Source organism: Cladophialophora psammophila (assembly GCF_000585535.1).
Source record: "Cladophialophora psammophila CBS 110553 chromosome Unknown aczJe-supercont1.15, whole genome shotgun sequence".
NCBI classification, from domain to species: Eukaryota; Fungi; Ascomycota; class Eurotiomycetes; order Chaetothyriales; family Herpotrichiellaceae; genus Cladophialophora; species Cladophialophora psammophila.
Genome location: NW_006912936.1, coordinates 920,801 through 939,740, shown reverse-complemented (window position 1 = coordinate 939,740; position 18,940 = coordinate 920,801). Strand labels below are relative to the sequence as shown.

Below are 18,940 nucleotides of genomic sequence, written 5' to 3'. Positions count from 1 at the left end.
GTTCCAACCTTAAGGCTGGCGCGTCAACAAGACAACAGGCTAGGGGGCCACCAGGCTGTCACTGCAGGCGCGCCTGGCACTCTGCATCTGCATCTGCACCTGCGGGCACCGCGCGTGTATGCCTGACACCTTGTCGTCTGCGACCTCATGCTGCGTCGGTCAACCAAAGTGGACATTTCGCGAAAAAAAGTATCCCAACAGCTGCCAGGCTTCGACACTGCGGTTGACTGCGCTCTCAATCTTCAGCCTACCTTCCTTCTTCCACGCTGATTCTCCCGTTCTCGGCCGGTCTGTCGACATTGGGGCTCCGCGACCCTGAATTGGCCCTGTTTACAACCTGACCCGCGCTGTCGGGCCGTCACCCAGGAGAACTGATGCTTTCCGCCTGGCCAGATTGACAACGTCGAGTCCTGAATAACCATGGCGTATGTTTCAACGACCCATCGCTTCCCAACATGACAGAGCTGACCATGAATTCCAGTTCTGCCGCAGGAAGTAGCGGAGGCGGGAACAACATCAAAGGTTAGACTTCGTCCTCAAACTCCTTGGTCCAATACCTCGCTGACTGCGTCTACAGTTGTTGCCCGTTTCCGTCCGCAGAACAAAGTCGAACTCGCAAATGGAGGCCAACCTATTGTCCAATTCATGGGCGAGGACACTGTCCAGCTTCAGGTAATGTGCTTCCACTTGACCCAAACGGACCCGACGAAACACTCCAACTCATACATGAGCAGTCCTCCGAAACCAATGCCCCCTTCACCTTCGATCGAGTCTTTGACATGTCCTCTCAACAAGCCAACATATTTGATTTCTCCATCAGGTCCACAGTGGAAGATGTCATGAATGGTTACAACGGCACGGTCTTCGCCTACGGCCAGACTGGTGCCGGAAAGTCGTATACGATGATGGGAGATATGGACGATCCAGACAAGAAGGGTATAATTCCTCGCATTACCGAACAGATCTTCGATTCCATTCTTGTTCACGGTTCAGCGCAAATCGAATATACCGTGGGCATCTCTTATCTGGAAATCTATATGGAACGAATACGTGATCTGCTGAACCCCGTTATGGACAACCTTCCCATTAACGAAGGACCAAGGGGCCCATATGTGAAAGGCCTGCGTGAAATTTATGTCAACACCGTGGAGGAAGTCTATACGGCTATGCATCTGGGCCAGAGATCAAGAGTCACCGCCTCCACCAACATGAATCTGGAGTCATCGCGCTCGCATTCAATATTCTTGGTTACCATAAATCAGAAGGATGTCAACACCGGGTCGCAAAAGAGTGGTATGCTATATCTCGTGGACTTGGCGGGTTCAGAAAAGGTCGGCAAGACGGGCGCAAGTGGACAGACATTAGAAGAAGCAAAGAAGATCAACAAGAGCTTAAGCGCACTCGGAATGGTCATCAATGCACTGACAGACGGCAAATCAACACATGTCCCCTATCGAGACTCCAAGTTGACCCGGATTTTGCAGGAAAGTTTGGGCGGTAATTCAAGAACGACCCTGATTATAAATTGTTCCCCCAGCAGCTACAATGATGCCGAAACTGTCAGCACCCTGCGATTTGGTATGAGAGCAAAGACGATCAAGAACAAGGCCAAGATCAACGCCGAGTTGAGTCCCGCGGAGCTCAAGCGCCAGCTCAAGATCGCTCAGAACCAGACCATGACTTTCGAAAAGTACATTGCATCATTGGATTCGGAGCTACAGCTATGGCGAAAGGGCGAGACGGTGCCCAAAGAAAAATGGGTGCCTCCTTTAAGTGGTTCAGGACAGAAATCAGAAGCCAAAGCAAGACCGGACACACCTTCAAGAGCGCCATCAGAACTTCTCAGATCAGACACCCCTAGTAGGCCCGACTCACGGACGGGCGAAAGATCAAGTACACCCAGCATTATACTTGAGAAAGACGAGCGAGAGGAATTTTTGCGCCGCGAGAATGAACTTCAAGACCAACTTACTGAAAAGGAGACTCAAGTGGCCAACGCGGAGCGAAGCCTTCAAGAGGCTCGAGAAGAGCTCAAGTCATACAAGGAAGGTGCCATGCGGACAGCCAAGGAGAACGAGACCATGGCGGACAAACTAAATAAGTCGCAATTGGAGCTGCAGAAGTTGTCCTACCAGAGCAAGGAAGATGCAATCACGATGGAAGGGTTGAAAGACGCGAACTCAGAGCTAGAGGCTGAGCTGATTTCGGTCAAGCAGCAGCTGCTGGAACTCAAGATGAGTGCCAAAGAGACCACAGCGGCCTTGGACGAAAAGGATCGCAAAAAGAAAGAGAAAATGGCAAAGATGATGGCAGGCTTTGACCTAGGTGATGGAGCGTTCTCCGACAACGAAAATCGTATGCGAGAGATGCTTGATCAAGTGGAGGCATTGCATGCTGCAAGCCTTAATGGCGAAACTGTACCAAGCCATGTTCTCGAAGACCTACGCTCGAAATTGTTGGAATCACAGACGCTAGTTCGACAGGCAGAGAAATCTCTCAATGAACGCGCCGAGGACGATCACGAGGATCGAACAGTCGCGCTGGAGGAAAAACTGGCCACCATGCAGCAAGATTACGAAGACTTGTTGACTCGGAACTTGAGTCCCGAAGACGTGGAAGATGTCAAAGGACGACTCGAGCAATTATTCTCGGACCGCAGGGATGCCCAAAGCGAGCTTATCCACGACTTGCGAGATCAACTTACGCACAGGTCGCAGGAAATCGACCGGCTACAAAAAACCATCACGGACCTCCAGTCACGTGGTGCAGCCAACGGCGCGGGCGCGGCCAACGGCGTTACGAGCAAGACTTTACAACAACAAATTGCCGACTTCGAATCTATGAAGAAGAACCTGATGCGTGATCTACAGAACCGGTGCGAGCGCGTGGTAGAGCTGGAGATCTCACTAGATGAGACACGGGAGCAATACAACAACGTGCTTCGATCCAGCAACAATCGTCAACAACAGAAGAAGATGGCATTTTTAGAACGCAACCTTGAGCAACTCACAGTCGTGCAGAGGCAGCTTGTCGACCAGAACACTAGCCTGAAGAAGGAAGTCGCCATCGCGGAGCGAAAACTGATTGCCCGGAACGAACGGATTCTGAGTCTCGAGAGTTTGTTGGCCGATAGCCAAGACAAATTGACAGCAGCTAACCACAGGTATGTATATGCTACTGTTCTTGCACCCGCATCGACAACTGACCACTGTTCACAGATTCGAAGCACAACTTGCTGCCGTCAAGGAACGTCTCGAAGCGGCAAAAGTATCATCAAGAAACATGGCGACTGCTGGAGCTGGCGCGACCGGTGGATTTAACAGCCTCATGAACGCCGGTGCAAGGATAGCCAAACCCCTCCGTGGAGGCGGCGGTGCGCCGTCACATCTTGATGGGGCAAATGGGGCGCCTGGCTTACCGATTATCTCGAACCTGAGCGGATCAGAAGGAGGCAATAAACGAAGCAGTTGGTTTTTCAACACAAATCGATGAGAGCCACAAGCACGAACGAGCAGTATCTTTCTGTCGTTTCCGCTGCATGTTGGCGCTGGGTTTGGTTGAGCTTGGATGCATAGCTTGTGCATCGGAGAAGTACAATCGACAGCAGGAGTGGATATTTGATACGCTGAACTCACTGACGAACCACATTTGCTATCCGAGGTTTTATGCATCATGAGCGACGGCGACTTTTTGACAAGGGCTTTTGGTTGATTTTTATGGGATACATGACCTGAAAGATGGCCCCTTTCCTATCACCCGGTTTTTGTACATTTGTCTGAAGAAGGTAGACAATTCCAGAATCCCAGAACTCGGAACGACTGGTTTTTATCACATTCGTCCCCGATAAGCCACATCAGGCCCTGTCAAGCTGTCCAGTGCCATCGCCGTGAAAGAAGAGGACAAGCAGAAACCACTCAGAGCTCTCTCAGGTGCTAATCTGCCTATACTAACCAGCATGGGTATCGTACATAACTCCAGCGGCTTTACAGGGTATGATTGTCATGAATCGTTGCCTACTGAGCTCGGGAACGAAGAACCTTTGTCTTGGGCGGGTACATAGTCAACCAGCCAGCAAGCTTCTGGGCTGAGGCCCGCAGGGAAAAAGGCATTCTCGCGGTTAGATATGGCCGAGGATCTGCTGGACCTCGCTCGCATAAGGCCAATCGGCAGGGGCCATATTCTGATCACATATGAGATCTTACAGATATGACAGTCACCACTATGTACTTTGCTACATACTCTGTGCGTCCAAAAAGTCGTGGGAGCGCCCGACCGCGCCGTAGCCTAAAAGCGGCATTAATCTATCCCAACTAATAGAAGCGTACCAAGTGGGCCGGGTCTGCGCCCTCTCCAGAGAGCTGACGGCGGCCCGAGCCATGCTCGATGAAGAACATGAACAATACAAGGGCCGGGTGCCGCACGATAACAACGGCTACGTGCTACATAGGACGGATCCATGGTCGCAACATGGTGATTACACGCCTACCTGCCGGTGCGGATGGCACCGTGTCTCGGCTGGGATAGTAGCCGACAATATGGTGGGGATCGAGTTTCAAGCTCATGGTGGAGCATCGTGTCAGTCTTCCAGACACTCAGCGGGAACGTGGACATGGGTGCCTCATACGACTTGGTCCATGTAGCATGCTGTCCGTCTTGTTTGCCCAGTGATATAACTCCTCCACGCTGCCACCAGGGCATTCGCGGTAAGGTCGGTGATTCCAGCCGCGCACACTCCTTACTTACCCACGGAATAGTAGTCTGGCGAAACGACGGAGATGAGGGAAGGGGGGGAACTTCGACACCTGCTTTTCTGCGCATGGAGCTCATGCCCAAGCATATTAAGTTGTCGTTCCTTTCTGCATATCGGTCTGGACAACCTCCTCTCCTATCGACTAATCACATTCCTACTGCTAGTCAGTTGTTCCAATTCTCGAATCCCCTCGTTTGAGTGTATGCTTCAATCAAATTTTCTCTTCTCCCCAGACTCTGATCTTGTTTCTCTAACTGCCGCTGGCCAATAGCTCGACGGGTGCATGGAACGTCGGGCTGTACAAGCAGAGTCTCTCCTTCAAAGCTAAGTTGCTGTAGACACAGGGCCACTTGCTCGAGATATGGGAGAGGCTGTAAGATGCGGATCCACATATACAGGGTGAATGTCCCCATAAGCCTGACACATTGCCACTTCTGCAAATCTGGGTAGCAATTGCTCCGTGGCCCCAATAGCTTGACGGCAAGCCTCTGTGTTTCGGAATTCCTAAAGCCACCTCTCAGAACTAGCACAACACGGATGAGAATCAACACGCACCTGATTGGCAAGACAGAAGTTTATAATATTGAACTGCGCTCCCAAGAGATTGCTCGAATTTGCCTGAGACCACTGGAGGGCCCCGAAGACGCCAAATGTGACAGCTGCAAGTATTCCCAGTATCTGGAATGCTATGTTGAGAGATGTGGTAAGTCCGTTTCTGTTGCAAGTGCAGCTTCTGCAATGCGGAGCAGGAGGCATTTTGAAGAATGTTTTAACGATTGCGGCGGTGCGGCGGGAATATTATTATTTTTTTTTTGTTTTTTTGGACTTTTGACGCGCCTCGGTCAATGCTCTGTATCCTGGCTCACGCCGTCAGTGTTTGCGTTAGAGAGGTGTTGTCCTTCGACACCGGGCAGCAATTCAGGCTGCTGCCTGCGCTGTCGAGTTAGGTTTGAATCATTGCCGCTGCTAGCGATTTTCCTGTTGGTTGGGGACTTGGAAGAAGCTACGCGTGACTTGATCATCGCCCAGAGTTAAAGCCGCAGTGGACCCAAAATATGGGTCCTGACATTTTTTGAGTGTGCCAAGTAGGTATGTAAAGTTGAAGCTGGATTGAAAACGCCAGCTACTATAGCGGGTGCCACTGGGAGGTAGGAAGAGGTATACTTGTACTTCTAGGTACTCCTAGTAGCGCCAGAGCGCTAGTGGGCCGTGAAGCGGCCAGCCGCCCTCGTACCTAGTCTTCCTCCCCCCCCCAAACTGAAGAAAGATGTCGTCGCCCTCGATGAACATAGTCCTGCTGACTGTCCAAGGTAATTAATCCCGTCCAAGCTCATTTATGAATGCATTAGCCCTCCTGGTCGGTGGTGTTTTCCTCTCGTCAGTGATCGTCGCCCGCGAGGATACCCATTAATTCGCATATGGTATTCAGGCAGCGTTATTCCCATTATCCAGGTGCCTAGGTAGGTACTGGGTACCTCACAAGGCCTGCAGCCGGACGTGTGGGGTGGTACCCGGGGCCTAGTTTACTCAAAACATACCCACTTCATGGACCCGGTGCGGGTTTAGACGCGGATCCTACACTGCACAGCCTTGGGTCGATCCAACAAGAGAGCAGGCATACATATTAACACTCCGTACGGTGAGGTTATAGAATGGGCGTAAGGCCACATCTCAATGCGAGAAAGGAGTTATACTGAGCTCTCTGGGCCTCGAAAGACTCCCTTATTTATTCACAATCTGCGCATATTACTACCTAGCTGGCGAGGATGTTGAGGTTCACTGTTAGGTCACTTGTGCTTTGTGCGTTGGCCCTCCTGGCCAGCAGCATCGCCAACGCCGGCGCCCCCGACAGCGACCCCGAGCTCAGAGTGTTCGAGCAACTCGCCGACGTCCCTGATGGTTGGGACCAGGGAGAACCAGCTCCAGCCAGCGCACGTCTCAAGCTGCGCATAGCCATTCGCCAGGATGACAAGTACGCTTTCCTGCAGGAACAGTTGCTGAGAATCTCGGATCCCGAGCACGAGCTGTACGGCCAGCACTACGATGCCCACTCACTCAACGCCCTCATGCGTCCTGAGCCGGCCGTCTCCAACGCCGTGCTATCCTGGCTCGAGGCTCAGGGTGTGGATGCCACGGACATCGAAGACAACGGAGACTGGATTACCGTCGTCGCTAGCGTCGCGCAGGCAGAGACACTCCTCGACACGAGGTTCGACTACTTCCACAACCGCGCGGACAATAGCTGGCGCATTCGCACCCTCCAGTACTCCATCCCTGACAGTCTCCATCCATACATCCAAACGATCCAGCCAACGACACATTTCGCTCGCTCCCGTCCGGCTCAACAGCCCGGCCCAACCACCGACTCGATCCCCGTCTACGGCTCAGCAACCAAACTGAACGCAACATACTGCAACACCACCACTTCGCCAGACTGTATCCGCGCTCTCTACGGACTGGGCAACTTCCGCGCCAACGCCAGCTCCGGGTCGCGGCTGGGAATCCCCGCCTTCGCCAGCCAGAACGTCGTGCGCCACGACCTGGCACTGTTCGTTGGCAAATGGGCGTCGTACGCGCGCGGCGCAAACTTCTCCATCACCTCAGTAAATGGCGGTGTCAACAACCAATCCACGGATGCGGCCTGGGCCTCCGAGGCCAACATGGACGTCCAGTATGGCCTGACGCTGTCGTACCCGACGCCGGTGCACTTCTACAAGGTCGGCGGCCGGGGTCCCTTGATCTACGACCTCCAACAGCCCGACATCCCGGGAGCACTAAACGAGCAGGAGCCGTTCCTCGAGTACTTGCAGTACATGCTCAACCTCACGAACGAGGACCTGCCGCAGGTGATTAGCATCTCGTACGCTGAGGACGAGCAGAGCCACCCACTGTCCTACATGCTCAGCGTGTGCCAGTTGTTCGCCAAGCTCGGCGCCCGTGGCGTCAGCGTGCTTGCGTCCAGCGGCGACGGCGGGCCGGGGGACGGCTGCATGACCAACGACGGCCGCAACGCGACGCGCTTCATGCCGCAATTCCCCGCTAGCTGTCCGTGGGTCACGAGCGTGGGCGGCACGGGCCTGGTGCAGCCCGAGATCGCAGAGGTCATGTCCGGAGGCGGCTTCAGCGACGTGTTTGCCCGGCCCGCGTACCAGCGCGAGGTGGTCGAAGCGTACCTCAACGGCACCGTGAAGGACAAGTTCAAGGGCCTGTACAACAGGACCGGGAGGGCGATTCCGGACGTCGCGGCCCAGGCCTGGATCACGTTCCCCATCTTCCATCTGGGCGTGGAACAACTGAGCGGCGGCACCAGCGCGGCCACGCCCACCTGGGCCGCCATCGTCGCAAACGTCAACTCCGTCCGCATGTCCAAGGGCCACAAGCCCCTGGGCTTCTTGAACCCCTGGCTGTACGGCAAGGGATACAAGGCCCTCACGGACATCACGCAGGGATCGTCCAGGGGGTGCGAGAGCACGACTGCCTCGGGCCTCGATGCGCCCGAGGTCCCCGGCGCTGGGTGGAAGGCCACAGTTGGCTGGGACGCTGCCACGGGGCTGGGCACGCCCAATTTCACAAAGCTGCTTAACTTGGTTGGGGGGATGTTAGAGTAACGTAATAACGCAACGACAGCTGGGGCTGGGGCTGAGGCTTTGAATGCCTAAATCGCCCTGAGCTCCCGATCTGCAATGCACCGATGTGTAGAAGTCAAATTCCCTTGTCTAAGCTAGATGAGGCGACGCCGGCGTCGTGTTTCGGGAGTCCCTGCGATGAACCCAAAAGTGAAAAAAAAAAAAAAACAAAAAAAACAAAAAAACAAAAAACAAAAAACAAAAAAAGACCTCTGGGGGAAAGGGCGGGTAGGTCTTTGAGGTTGAGGCTTGGCTGCCACTTCCACAGTCGCGGTTGCGCCCTGGGTGGGTGAGTGATTGATTGATAAGGACCTGACATTTATGATGATATCTGATAGATGATGAACGAGAATAAACCCCAGAAAGAAGACGCGACGTGATGGTTACCATGCTTAGTGATTTGACCAGCGGCATCCCCCGTGTTCACCAGCTGCGCCATGTTCCTGTGCGCGGCGACCAACCATCCATCAAGGCAAAATTTCACCTTTCAACGACTTCCCTGAGGCTTTGATGTACGACGACCACCACCACCACCACGAATGCTTCCGTTGAAGTTCTTCGTTCCCTTTCTGGGCAGCGGTAGCGGGCGGTCGGCTTCGGTTAGTTGGCACAGCTTCTCGATCTCCTCTTTGCTGATACTGGGATCCAATTCCCCCTCTGAGTAAAGGGACCTTCTTGTCCATTTTGCCACTACCCTCAAAGCGTAGCTCGGGTCGACCTGGAACCACTCTAGATGTTTTCTCCCGCAACCGCTGCAACATGGCTCGAACACCCGGTATTCTTTAAGTTCGGCATGGATTAGCTTCTCGATTCGGTCTAAGTGCTGGACCTTCGTCACGTCCATATATTCCCGACTCTTGTGCTGCTCGAGGTTGAATCCACATTGCTTATGCCAATCTTCAAGCCTCTTCTTGATGTTGTTGGCATAGCCTATTTTGACGTAACCCATACTACCCGGATGCCAGAAAACGTAGATGACCCCAGAACGCAACATATCGCTGTACGTTAACGGTTTCTTCAGAGTCTGCCGGATCAAGGCCTGAGGCGTAGCATTTGCTTTTGCTTTGGAGTAAGGATATGGTTCGAATGCGTGGTTCAGATGAGTTGATAAACGCATCGCCTTCGGGACTGTCATTTGAGTTCCTGGTATTCCAGTAGTGCTCTTATTTGTGACATGGCTATTCGTCGCGTTTTTTGACGGTGCTGTTACATGCAGACTGGCATGACGAAAGATCGCAGGATTCCCGTAAGGTGCAGCGTCGGAGAAGACGATTGTCGAGCAAGGTGCTCCTCGCACACCATCAGCGTCTCCTTTTGCCGGTACGTTCGAACATTTGGCGATTGTTGGAACTCTTATCAAAGCCGAGATCCAGAATTTGAATACGCTGTCGATAATGTTCGTAATAGCCTCACCTTGGTGTGGGTCTGTAACGGCGATCTCCCGTGTTTGCCAGGAATAAGAGCACAATTCATCCAAACAACTCCGAGCCCGCTTTCCATGCCACTGTGTGCAAGTTACGCTTTCAATCAGTGGGGCCATATGCTCCGCAAAGGATTCGAAATCAAGAGAGCGCTGAAATGTCGAGAGAGCCGTGAACAATTTTGTGACAAAACCTTTATTTGATGATCGCGTGGTTGTTTTGTTGCATCTTAAACCGTCCTCTGTCGTTCCAATACAATGCGAAGGATCGGCATCGAACCTTTCTATCGCTTCGAGAGGCAAGATGGTGGTCAGCTTTGTGTTCAATGTCCATACGATGGAGAGTGTTAAAGCTTTCTTCCTTCTCGAGTACTGAGGAAGTACGGTTGTCGCGGTGGTGGTTGTGATGATTTTGGTCTGAGATTCACCAGCAACTCTTTCATCAGAAACGACTGAACGATGTTCTGATTTGATGTCATTTGCAACTGTGGGGGCACTGCGTGCAGTAGCATGTTGCTCAACGGCATCACTGCAATGCCCGGCCAGCTTTCCGCTTGGATAAAGAGGTTGTAGAGATGTTCTTCGCCAAGACCTTTCCTCTATTTCGATTTTAAAAAAAGGCACCGGGATGGTACGGTGATTGTCATTCGAGGGAGGTGATTGTGGTTGAGATGTGGCGGCCAGAGTCCTGCTGGAGAGCTCATTCCGGAAGAGACGTTTGTTTCGACTTGTCTCGCTCGACAGCGTTGACAGTAGTTGCTCTGGCACATATGAGTCAAGCGGGGAAAGATTAAGACTGGTGATAGCGTTTGTCTTGAGATTTGCCGTGCGAGCTGCAAGAGGAGAACCGGGCAAGCGTATACGGTCGTTAGGATCAAAGTGAATTTCTGGGGTCAGAGGGAGCTGCGTTGCTGGTGACGCAGACCACCCCAGCTCGGGCGTAGCAGGAGAGGGAGTGTTCAAAGTGAATGGATGGATAGCTGAAAATGCTGCGGCAGACCGCAGCGGAGGTGTAGAGACCATGGCTGGCATGAGAGAAGCAGAACAGGCTGAAGCGGCATCGAATCCAACTGACCTTTGCACTCCATTTTGTACTTTTGCAGAGGAGCCTGGTGGGGGTCCTGGTTGCCTACCGAGTATGCCTTGCAAGGTTCAATGTGATCTTGCGCGGCTCGACCGAATGACCCTAGGCCCAGGTAATTTTAGGTCCTCGTCGATTAAAGCGCGCTTGCACGGGAGAGGCAAGTCGAGACTGTTCGCGGCGCTTCGACAGCACTTGGTTCTGCAGGTGGAATGTTTGCTTTGGGCCAGGCGAGTAGTCCAAGCCCGCGATTGCATCCTAGAGACCATCCCGTAGGGATTTGGTGTCCTTTCAATGTAGCGCTGGTACGCAATCCATTTCTTGGCTGTAGCTACCAAGAATCCAACCCAACAGCCAAGGGCTAGCGCGGAAACAGGCCTCTCCCGTGAAGCCAGGGGACTGTTGTCGAAGCATACTAGGTACGCAGGGGAGGTGTTCCAGCTGTTCACTCAGTTTCTTGAAATGAGATGGGATATGTAGATAGCTCAAGGTTTGAAGGGAGGTGAAATTAGGTGTCTTCTCTGCCCACCGTTCGGCGTCAAGCAACAAGCATCCGGCATCCGGGCCCCCGGTCGACTTAGCTGTTAGTCGGCTGGCGTAGCCGAGAGTTGCGCCATTTTTGCAAAAGAAAGTTTGCTCCTAAATACGGAGTACAGAGTACTCAGTACCGGGTATTTGTTCATCAAGCTCTAGCCACAGACCACGGCAAGTGCAATAATGGTGTTTCCCGGAGTCTAATCTTGCTTAGGCCAGCTTCTGGCCGTCATAAAGTGTCTGAGTAGGTCGATTGATCGAAAGAGGAGATGAGGTGTCTGGGACGCCTGCACGGCGAGTTGCTAGGTGTCAGCATTGCATGCTGAAACTGGGGGGATTTGGACCCTTCGACTAGCAAAGGCCGGGGTTGAGATCCCTCGCAAGGGAATTGTGTGCAAGCAGTATCTCTGTCTCTGTGTTGGAGGAGGGCGTAAGTGTTGACCATGCATTGTGTTCTGTTCCTGTCTCGCTGTCTACTGCGTTCAGAGATTGCAAAAGAGTCCAGCTTGCCGCTTTTGAAACTCTGATGCTTGGGCGGCGGACAACCTTCCGGATTGGGTGACTTTATCTACGTCATATAAAAGCGGCATCGTACTGCGAAGGGCCTGCGACTTCACACAGCCAACCCATGTCTATCTCCAACATCTGCCCCCTGCTTGCCCCTGCTACCAGATGCAGCCTTTGTCAGCTTTCAACAAACCGCGCAACTCAATTCCAGAATTCCTGCCAATCATGACATGATTGCATCAATTCTCTCTGCAGAAGACAGCCTTGCTGATGGAGCTTTTGCTTAATTCAGCAGCCGACAACTTCCCAGCGCATTCTGAACTCTTACCTGACAAGCTCACTCGACTCGTATTCGCAGCGGACACTAGCCGCTGCTTTACCTTACTGCCATTGCGATGCGCTAGCTACGAAACAGGAGACACCTCATCCTTGCCCGTGCATCCATGTGCGTATTCATGGACGAGAGCCTCGCAGCACGGAGAACAAGACGTTCAAGAGCAATGACGGTGGCTGAATACGCGCGGTGAGTTGGAACAAAGGTATAAATGCATTGGCCATGACCCATCAGAACAGGAGTCCATGCAATCAAGCAAGTGCTCACCCTACTACCACAAGAATAAATCAAGCCTCAACGGCGGAGTCTATCATCAACTTATAGTCAAACAACTTCATCTTACAGCCATGTCTGACCAAGGAACGATACAAGCGATTATTATCACCGCTTTCGGGGGCCCGGAAGTCCTACAACTCCAGACGGCCCCGAAACCCACTCCGACGCCAGGCGAGGTCCTCGTTCACGTGAAAGCATTTGGTCTAAACCACGCCGAAATGCACATGCGCAAGGGTGAATGGGACGAATGGAATCCCATCTCCGGTCTCGAATGCGTGGGCACCGTTGAGGCCGACCCCTCGGGCAAGTTCCAGAAGGGTGATAAAGTGGCTGGCGTGATGGGCGGGATGGGTCGAAATCGACCAGGTGGATACGGCGAATTTGTCAACATCCCCATCGCGAACGTGGTGAGAATCAAGACCAATCTACCCTGGGAACAGCTCGCCGCATTGCCTGAGGTATATTCCACGGCATATTCGTGCCTCTTCACCATCCTCGACCTGCACAAGGGACAAAGAATCCTGATCCGCGGCGCGACAAGCACAATTGGCCAAGCCGCCGTGCATCTTGCCGTGAATGCAGGGGCCAAAGTCACAGCGACCACGAGACGGCAGCAGCGATTCGAGATGCTAAAGAAGATGGGCGTGGAAGAGGCGATCCTTGAAGAACTTCCACTCAGCCAACGATTTGTCCCCGACCACAAATTCGACAAGACCCTCAATCTGATCGGCAACATCGCTCTGCTCGACTCCATCCGCCTCACCCGCCCCGGCGGACGGATGCTCCAGGCTGGCTGGCTCGGCGGCCTCGCGCCGGTCAAGGACTTCAACCCAATGATCGAGATGGACTCCGGTGTGCACTTCAGCCTGTTCCACAGCAAAGTGCTCGGCAGTGAGGATTTCCCGCTGGAGAACATCCCCTTGCAGGAGATCGCGGACAAGATTGAGAAGGGCGAGTGGAACGCGAAGCCAACGCACGTGTTCGAGTACAAGGATATCCAGAAGGCGCACGCGTTGTTGGACAGCCACGATGCGGGCGGCAAGATTGTGGTCAAGCATTGAGATTGAAATGGATCAGACGGGCTCACTTCTATTCAGATATCTACGTAAGGCAGGTTGATAGGATAGGACGATAATGAATAGATATATCTAAATTGAACTGAATCTAATGGGAGTAACTTGAGGAGAATTGCATCGAGCAGAGTAAATCAGAGCAGACAGAATACACACCCCCCCCTCGCCGACAATATCCACGAGACGAACAAGGCTGTAGCCTGTGCTTGTAGAGGCCCGTAAACATACGGAATACAACTTCTCCACGTTTAGTTGTTATTAAGACGCTATTCAACTTTATACCTGGCTATCCAGTTGTAGACAATTATGAGCCAATGAGTCCAGCTCTATTCGTTACCCTGCCGAGGGTATTTGTATTTTAAATATTTCCCTCCTATATGTCGCTCGGCAGAGGACATGGGCTTGACGCTATCATCGCTATCATACGAGGGTGGTCATGGAGGACCCACCAAGACCCATCGAGACCCAGCAGGAGTCATCAGGGGGATCAAGACTCATTATTGCCAATATGCCATTCCCTATACTGCAGCCGATGCCTTATGGCCGACATATCTGTCTATGCCTCGTTCCCTGATCTACAATACATTGAACCCCACCCACCGCACGCCCTTGTGTATGCATTCACGCCAGCGGCGTAACACCAAAGAGCTTGTTGAACATGTTGGTCGGGTCGTAGCGGGCCTTGAGCTGCTGCAGGCGCGGGTAGTTCTCGCCGAAGATGTCGCGGGATTTCTCGTCGTATTCTGTCAAGGTCGGTTGTTCGGTTAGTTGGATATGTCACAGAGAAATTTTGCTGGGACTAACAGGGAAAGAAGGAGAAAAAGTATGAGGGAAGAACATGTATACAGAAAGAGAAGGAAGAGTAGCACTCACGGTCGTAATTTCCATAAAGCATTGTAGCTCCTTTCTTCCCCCTCAGACCGACACCGCCGTCAACGCCCGTCCCGGTCGTCTTGGCCTGGGCCTCGAGCTCGGTCTTGAACAGCGCGGTCATGTCCCTGGCCCACTGGCGACAGGCCTGGTCGTGTTCCTGCTTCGTCCAAATGGGGCAGATCATGCCGTTGAGGTGCCAGCCGCGGTTGGCGAAGCTGCCCACCTCGTCGTGCGCGACGACCTGGTTGGGGTCGTAGACCTCCCAGAGCACGAGGCTGATGCCCGTGTCGTCGTTGCCATCGGTGAACTTTGTGTACTCGCGCAGGACGTCCTCGACGAAGCCGGCCCGAATCGGCATCGTAAACGACGTGCCCTTCATGCTCGCTCGCAGGCCAATCGGCGGCGCAAGAATAGTGTTGATGACCGGATAGGACACCATGGCTGTCGTGTCCACCACGGGGCCGATGTCGTACAGCGCCTTGTACTTCTCCTTGGCCTCGGCCTCGGTGCCAAAGTAGATGATGACGGCCATCAGCATGACCTTGCCCTCGGCGGGCGGGGGTCGAGCAAAGGCGATGCCACCAGCGCCTCGACCGGCGACTTTGGTCTTCCCGTTCGCGTCCGGAGTGTACAGGTCGTTCGTGGCGGCGACCACCTTCTCAATTATCTCCGGCGTAGGTGGATATATGAGCATCCCGGCAAAGACATCGCCTTGATCGTATGCTTTGAGAACGAACTCGGTCACCACTCCAAAATTCTGTCCCGCCCCTTGCAGCGCCCAGAACAGGTCCGGGTTTTCCTGCTCGCTGGCCTTCTTGATCTCCCCTGTCGCAAGCACGATCGTGCACTCGACGAGGTTATCGATCGCTAATCCCTTCTGGCCCGAGAGCCATCCGTAGCCACCACCCAACGTCAACCCGCCGACTCCCGTATCTGCGACGGTCCCCCCGACAGTGGCCAGACCGTGCTTCACGCCAGCCTGATCCACGTCGCCCCATGCGGCGCCTCCTTGGATGATGAACAATTTCTTGTCCAGATCGACGTCAACATGCCTCATTTTGGAGTTTAGGTCAATCAGCAGCCCGCCGTCTGTGCTGCTGACACCTGCAGTCGAATGGCCACCACCCTTGACGGCTAGGTCAATGCCATGGTCAGTGGCATACTTGACCACACTGGCGACTTCATCTGCGTTGGTCGGCACCACCACAACTCCAGCTGGTTTCTGAGCTGCGCTCGACCAGCGTTTTATAGACGTACCGTAAGCTTCGTCTTGTGGAGTGAGAACAGTGGCGTTGGTCGATGATAGCAAAGACTTCAGACTCGAGATGTCCTCGCCGGTGATGCTCCGCTTAGAAGACTGTGTGAGAGAGCCCATGATAACGCAGCGGCAACGAGGTGTCCGATGGAGTAGAAATAGATTGATGCCTGACTGAACGCAACAATGCCGGTTACTGGTGAGATTCGATGTTCCAGCAGCGACGAGGTCAAAATGTAAACGCGATAAAAAGCGATTCCTCAGCCGATAGCGGAGCGAAGACGAGGAAGCATGAAACTGAGGATTAGTTATATACTCATCCACCACCAAAACGCGAGCGCTAAGTATATAGACTTCTCACTCAGGCAATCATCTCGGGTGGACTGAAGGGCAGTGGGCGTAGCGAGGTACTCCGTTTACGTCTAGTCATCAGCGGAATATGGCGGGGGAATTGCAACCTCGTGGGGCTGCCATCAGCCTTGGATCTTGCGATGCTCCAGTGGAAACCTGATGGCCACTTTGGCATCCTCTTATCTCAGCTGTGGTGGACGTTGGATGCTTGAGGTATTAGTAATGTTGGAGCAGTTGTGATGCGAATACGTCTGTTCCCATCTTACACAGGCCTCCCAAGCAGGCAGCAGCATCGTATTCATATTCAGACTGTGTTTCTTGCTGCGTATAGTAAAAGGTGTACGTACTGCTGCAGCTGCCCCCACCTCAGCCTCTGTCCCCTTTGTCGACCCCGCTTCGGGCTCTCGATCGAGTCAGCTTTTGAACCCCGACCAAAGACTTGTCCCTCGGTGCCAATTGCCACTAGAACCTCGTCGGATTCACCATGCGCCTTCCAATCTGGAGTTGAGATTCGAGAACAAGACCTCAAAGTGGTATGTGACTCCCTGGATGCGAAATACGAGACAAATAGGGCCGGGTAATTGGGCCGCACCGCCAGTATCTTCCAGAACCTGAAAGCATTCGGACCTCAAGAACATGACTAGATATTCTCTATGAAAACGCTGGCAACAGCGAGAGTTGTTGGCCCGCAGAGAAATAAAGGCCATGATGAGTCGATCAGTATGCCATTATGTCCTGACGAAATCACCATCAATCGGCAATCTGTCGCCCAAGATGTCAAGGATCCATGGGTCATTGCCCGGGATATATCCATATTCCTCCTACCATTAGCACCCACTTTCGTGGTTTCAGTTGTAATTCTGCTTCATGGTGGTCAACAGACTCTTCTCATTGCCAATTTGAGCCTCGTCAAGTTCGGGGATTCTGCCTTCACGCTCAGCCCGGTCCATTGCATCTGGATCATCAACATTGACCCCGGCTACTTCAGCGGCCACTTGTCGAATGGGACCCTTGAACCATTTCCTAGCCCACAAAAACCAACTGGCAAGACACCATACCGCAATGATACCGACGGCCACGGGGGTGTAGTTCAGCGTCTGTGAATTGATTGGGTTCAGCTCAGGCAGACAGAAGATGATGGTAATGAATCCGATCCACAGGCATGCGATCAGTGCCACAGGACGTGAAGCCCATTTAAGACTGAAAGGGCCGTGAATAAAGCCCTGCGGGTTTACCATGCCGATCAAGATAGGAAGCCCATAGGATATATAGAGGCCAATGGTTGCGATCGAAGTTGCCGCAGCAAATGCAACAGAGGATCCGAGACTGGGTACTGCCAGAAGAAAAGCCAGTGCTGCGGCAAGCCAGATAGTTCGAATCGGACTTCGAAATCGCGCGTCCACGTTATGGAAGAAGTGCGGGATTCCGCCATCGCGAGCAAAGCTGAACATCATTCGCGAGTTGGAGGTCAAGCTGAACAGACCACAGTGCCAGACGCAGATAATGACCAGGACAAATAGCACAATAGCTCCTGATTTGCCGAACACATCGACCAGGATTTGAAGAACCGGGTTACCGTACTCTGAGTTCAGAGTGGCCTGGAAATCCTGGACGCTGAATAGAAGGCAAAGGATGAGAAACCACCCAAAGACAGCGGAGCAGCCAATCGACATGAGAACACCAATGGGCGCCGACCACGACGCATTCTGGGTTTCCTCAGACAGATGTGCACTAGACAGCAGGTCAGTATGTGAGAATTCTTCCTTTCTTCAGTGAGGCACACCTAGCGTCAAACCCGGTAATTGTATATTGTGACATCAGGATACCAATGCAGGCGACATAGGCAGAGGATGCCCTGACTGACCATCCTGGATCACCAGTACCGTCATAGAACGTTGCAAACACAAATTTGGCGGACTGATGATGAGGAGCTTTAGCGACGACCGCGACGGCAAAACTGAAGACGCCCAAAGAGTGTAGAATTATGGAGGTGTTGTTCAAGTAACGCAAAATATGCACACCAAAAGAGTTGACAATGCCATGCGAGCACAAAAGCGCCGCATAGATACCCAGTGTTCTGCCTGCCGTTGCTTCGTACCCATTGATACTGGCCAATGTGGAAATCAGTCCCGCACAGCCAAAGGTGATACCGGTGGTGACTGCGACTTGACCAAGTAAATTGAACCACCCTGTAACCCAGCTCGCGAACGGGGCCCATGGCTTCGGTGCCAGGATAGCAGCCCAGAAGTAAGGTCCCCCTGCGCTGGGTATCGCAGACACCACCTCCGCCATTCCCAAGCCGACAAACATCGTGAAGAACGAGACAACAAGCCAGCCACAGGACATGACCGCCGGCCCGCCGGTATTCAGTCCATAGCTGAACAGGGTCGTGATACCAGTGATGACAGAAATGATGGAGAAAGAGACACCGAAGTTGTGGATCATTGACCAGTCGCGCTTCAGTTCTTGCTTATAGCCTAGTTCGCGTAGACGACCTTCATCCTTGGACATGCTGCGAGCAGCAGTGCCGGCATACTCGCTGTCCGCCATGTGGCTGTTGGTGGTGATGACGTGACAACCTTGGAGATTGTGGGGGCCGGGCCGTTGACAAAAACGAGCATGTGCTTGCAGACGGCTGAACAGTACAAATAAGGGGCTCACGATGACAAGCTCCGTCGGTAGGTCGTTCAGGATCAGACTCCGATGAGTGGCAGGCGCCTTTGCCTTTATAACCCACAGATCAAACGATAGCTGGCAGCACCAGCAGCTAGGGTTGCAGACGATCATAGTCGGTCCTTGGCCTGCTGATAACAATCCATCCAGCCAGAGTCCATAGTCGAAGATAAAGAGTCGAGATCCC

General features: G+C 53.1%; 6 protein-coding genes across 6 annotated transcripts; 3 read left to right on the top strand and 3 right to left on the bottom strand.

Moving 5' to 3' along the window:
• Window positions 1-455: 455 nt before the first annotated feature.
• On the top strand, window positions 456-3,492 carry A1O5_09269 (uncharacterized protein; the record flags this gene model as incomplete). Its single annotated transcript, XM_007749848.1, has 4 exons — window positions 456-522; window positions 578-672; window positions 735-3,163; window positions 3,219-3,492. 4 exons carry the CDS (start codon window positions 456-458, stop codon window positions 3,490-3,492), a joined length of 2,865 nt encoding a protein of 954 aa, XP_007748038.1.
• Window positions 3,493-6,516: 3,024 nt separating this feature from the next.
• Window positions 6,517-8,358, top strand: A1O5_09268 (uncharacterized protein; the record flags this gene model as incomplete). Its single annotated transcript, XM_007749847.1, has 1 exon — window positions 6,517-8,358. One exon carries the CDS (start codon window positions 6,517-6,519, stop codon window positions 8,356-8,358), a length of 1,842 nt encoding a protein of 613 aa, XP_007748037.1.
• Window positions 8,359-8,863: 505 nt separating this feature from the next.
• On the bottom strand, window positions 8,864-10,819 carry A1O5_09267 (uncharacterized protein; the record flags this gene model as incomplete). Its single annotated transcript, XM_007749846.1, has 1 exon — window positions 8,864-10,819. One exon carries the CDS (start codon window positions 10,817-10,819, stop codon window positions 8,864-8,866), a length of 1,956 nt encoding a protein of 651 aa, XP_007748036.1.
• A 1,780-nt stretch (window positions 10,820-12,599) lies between these two features.
• A1O5_09266 (uncharacterized protein) lies at window positions 12,600-13,589 on the top strand (the record flags this gene model as incomplete). The annotated part of the gene is made up of 1 exon (XM_007749845.1): window positions 12,600-13,589. The coding sequence occupies one exon, from the start codon at window positions 12,600-12,602 to the stop codon at window positions 13,587-13,589; it is 990 nt and encodes a 329-aa protein (XP_007748035.1).
• Window positions 13,590-14,222: 633 nt separating this feature from the next.
• A1O5_09265 (uncharacterized protein) lies at window positions 14,223-15,849 on the bottom strand (the record flags this gene model as incomplete). The annotated part of the gene is made up of 2 exons (XM_007749844.1): window positions 14,223-14,344; window positions 14,475-15,849. 2 exons carry the CDS (start codon window positions 15,847-15,849, stop codon window positions 14,223-14,225), a joined length of 1,497 nt encoding a protein of 498 aa, XP_007748034.1.
• Window positions 15,850-16,928: 1,079 nt separating this feature from the next.
• On the bottom strand, window positions 16,929-18,630 carry A1O5_09264 (uncharacterized protein; the record flags this gene model as incomplete). The annotated part of the gene is made up of 2 exons (XM_007749843.1): window positions 16,929-17,811; window positions 17,864-18,630. The coding sequence occupies 2 exons, from the start codon at window positions 18,628-18,630 to the stop codon at window positions 16,929-16,931; spliced, it is 1,650 nt and encodes a 549-aa protein (XP_007748033.1).
• Between the last annotated feature and the right edge of the window lie 310 nt (window positions 18,631-18,940).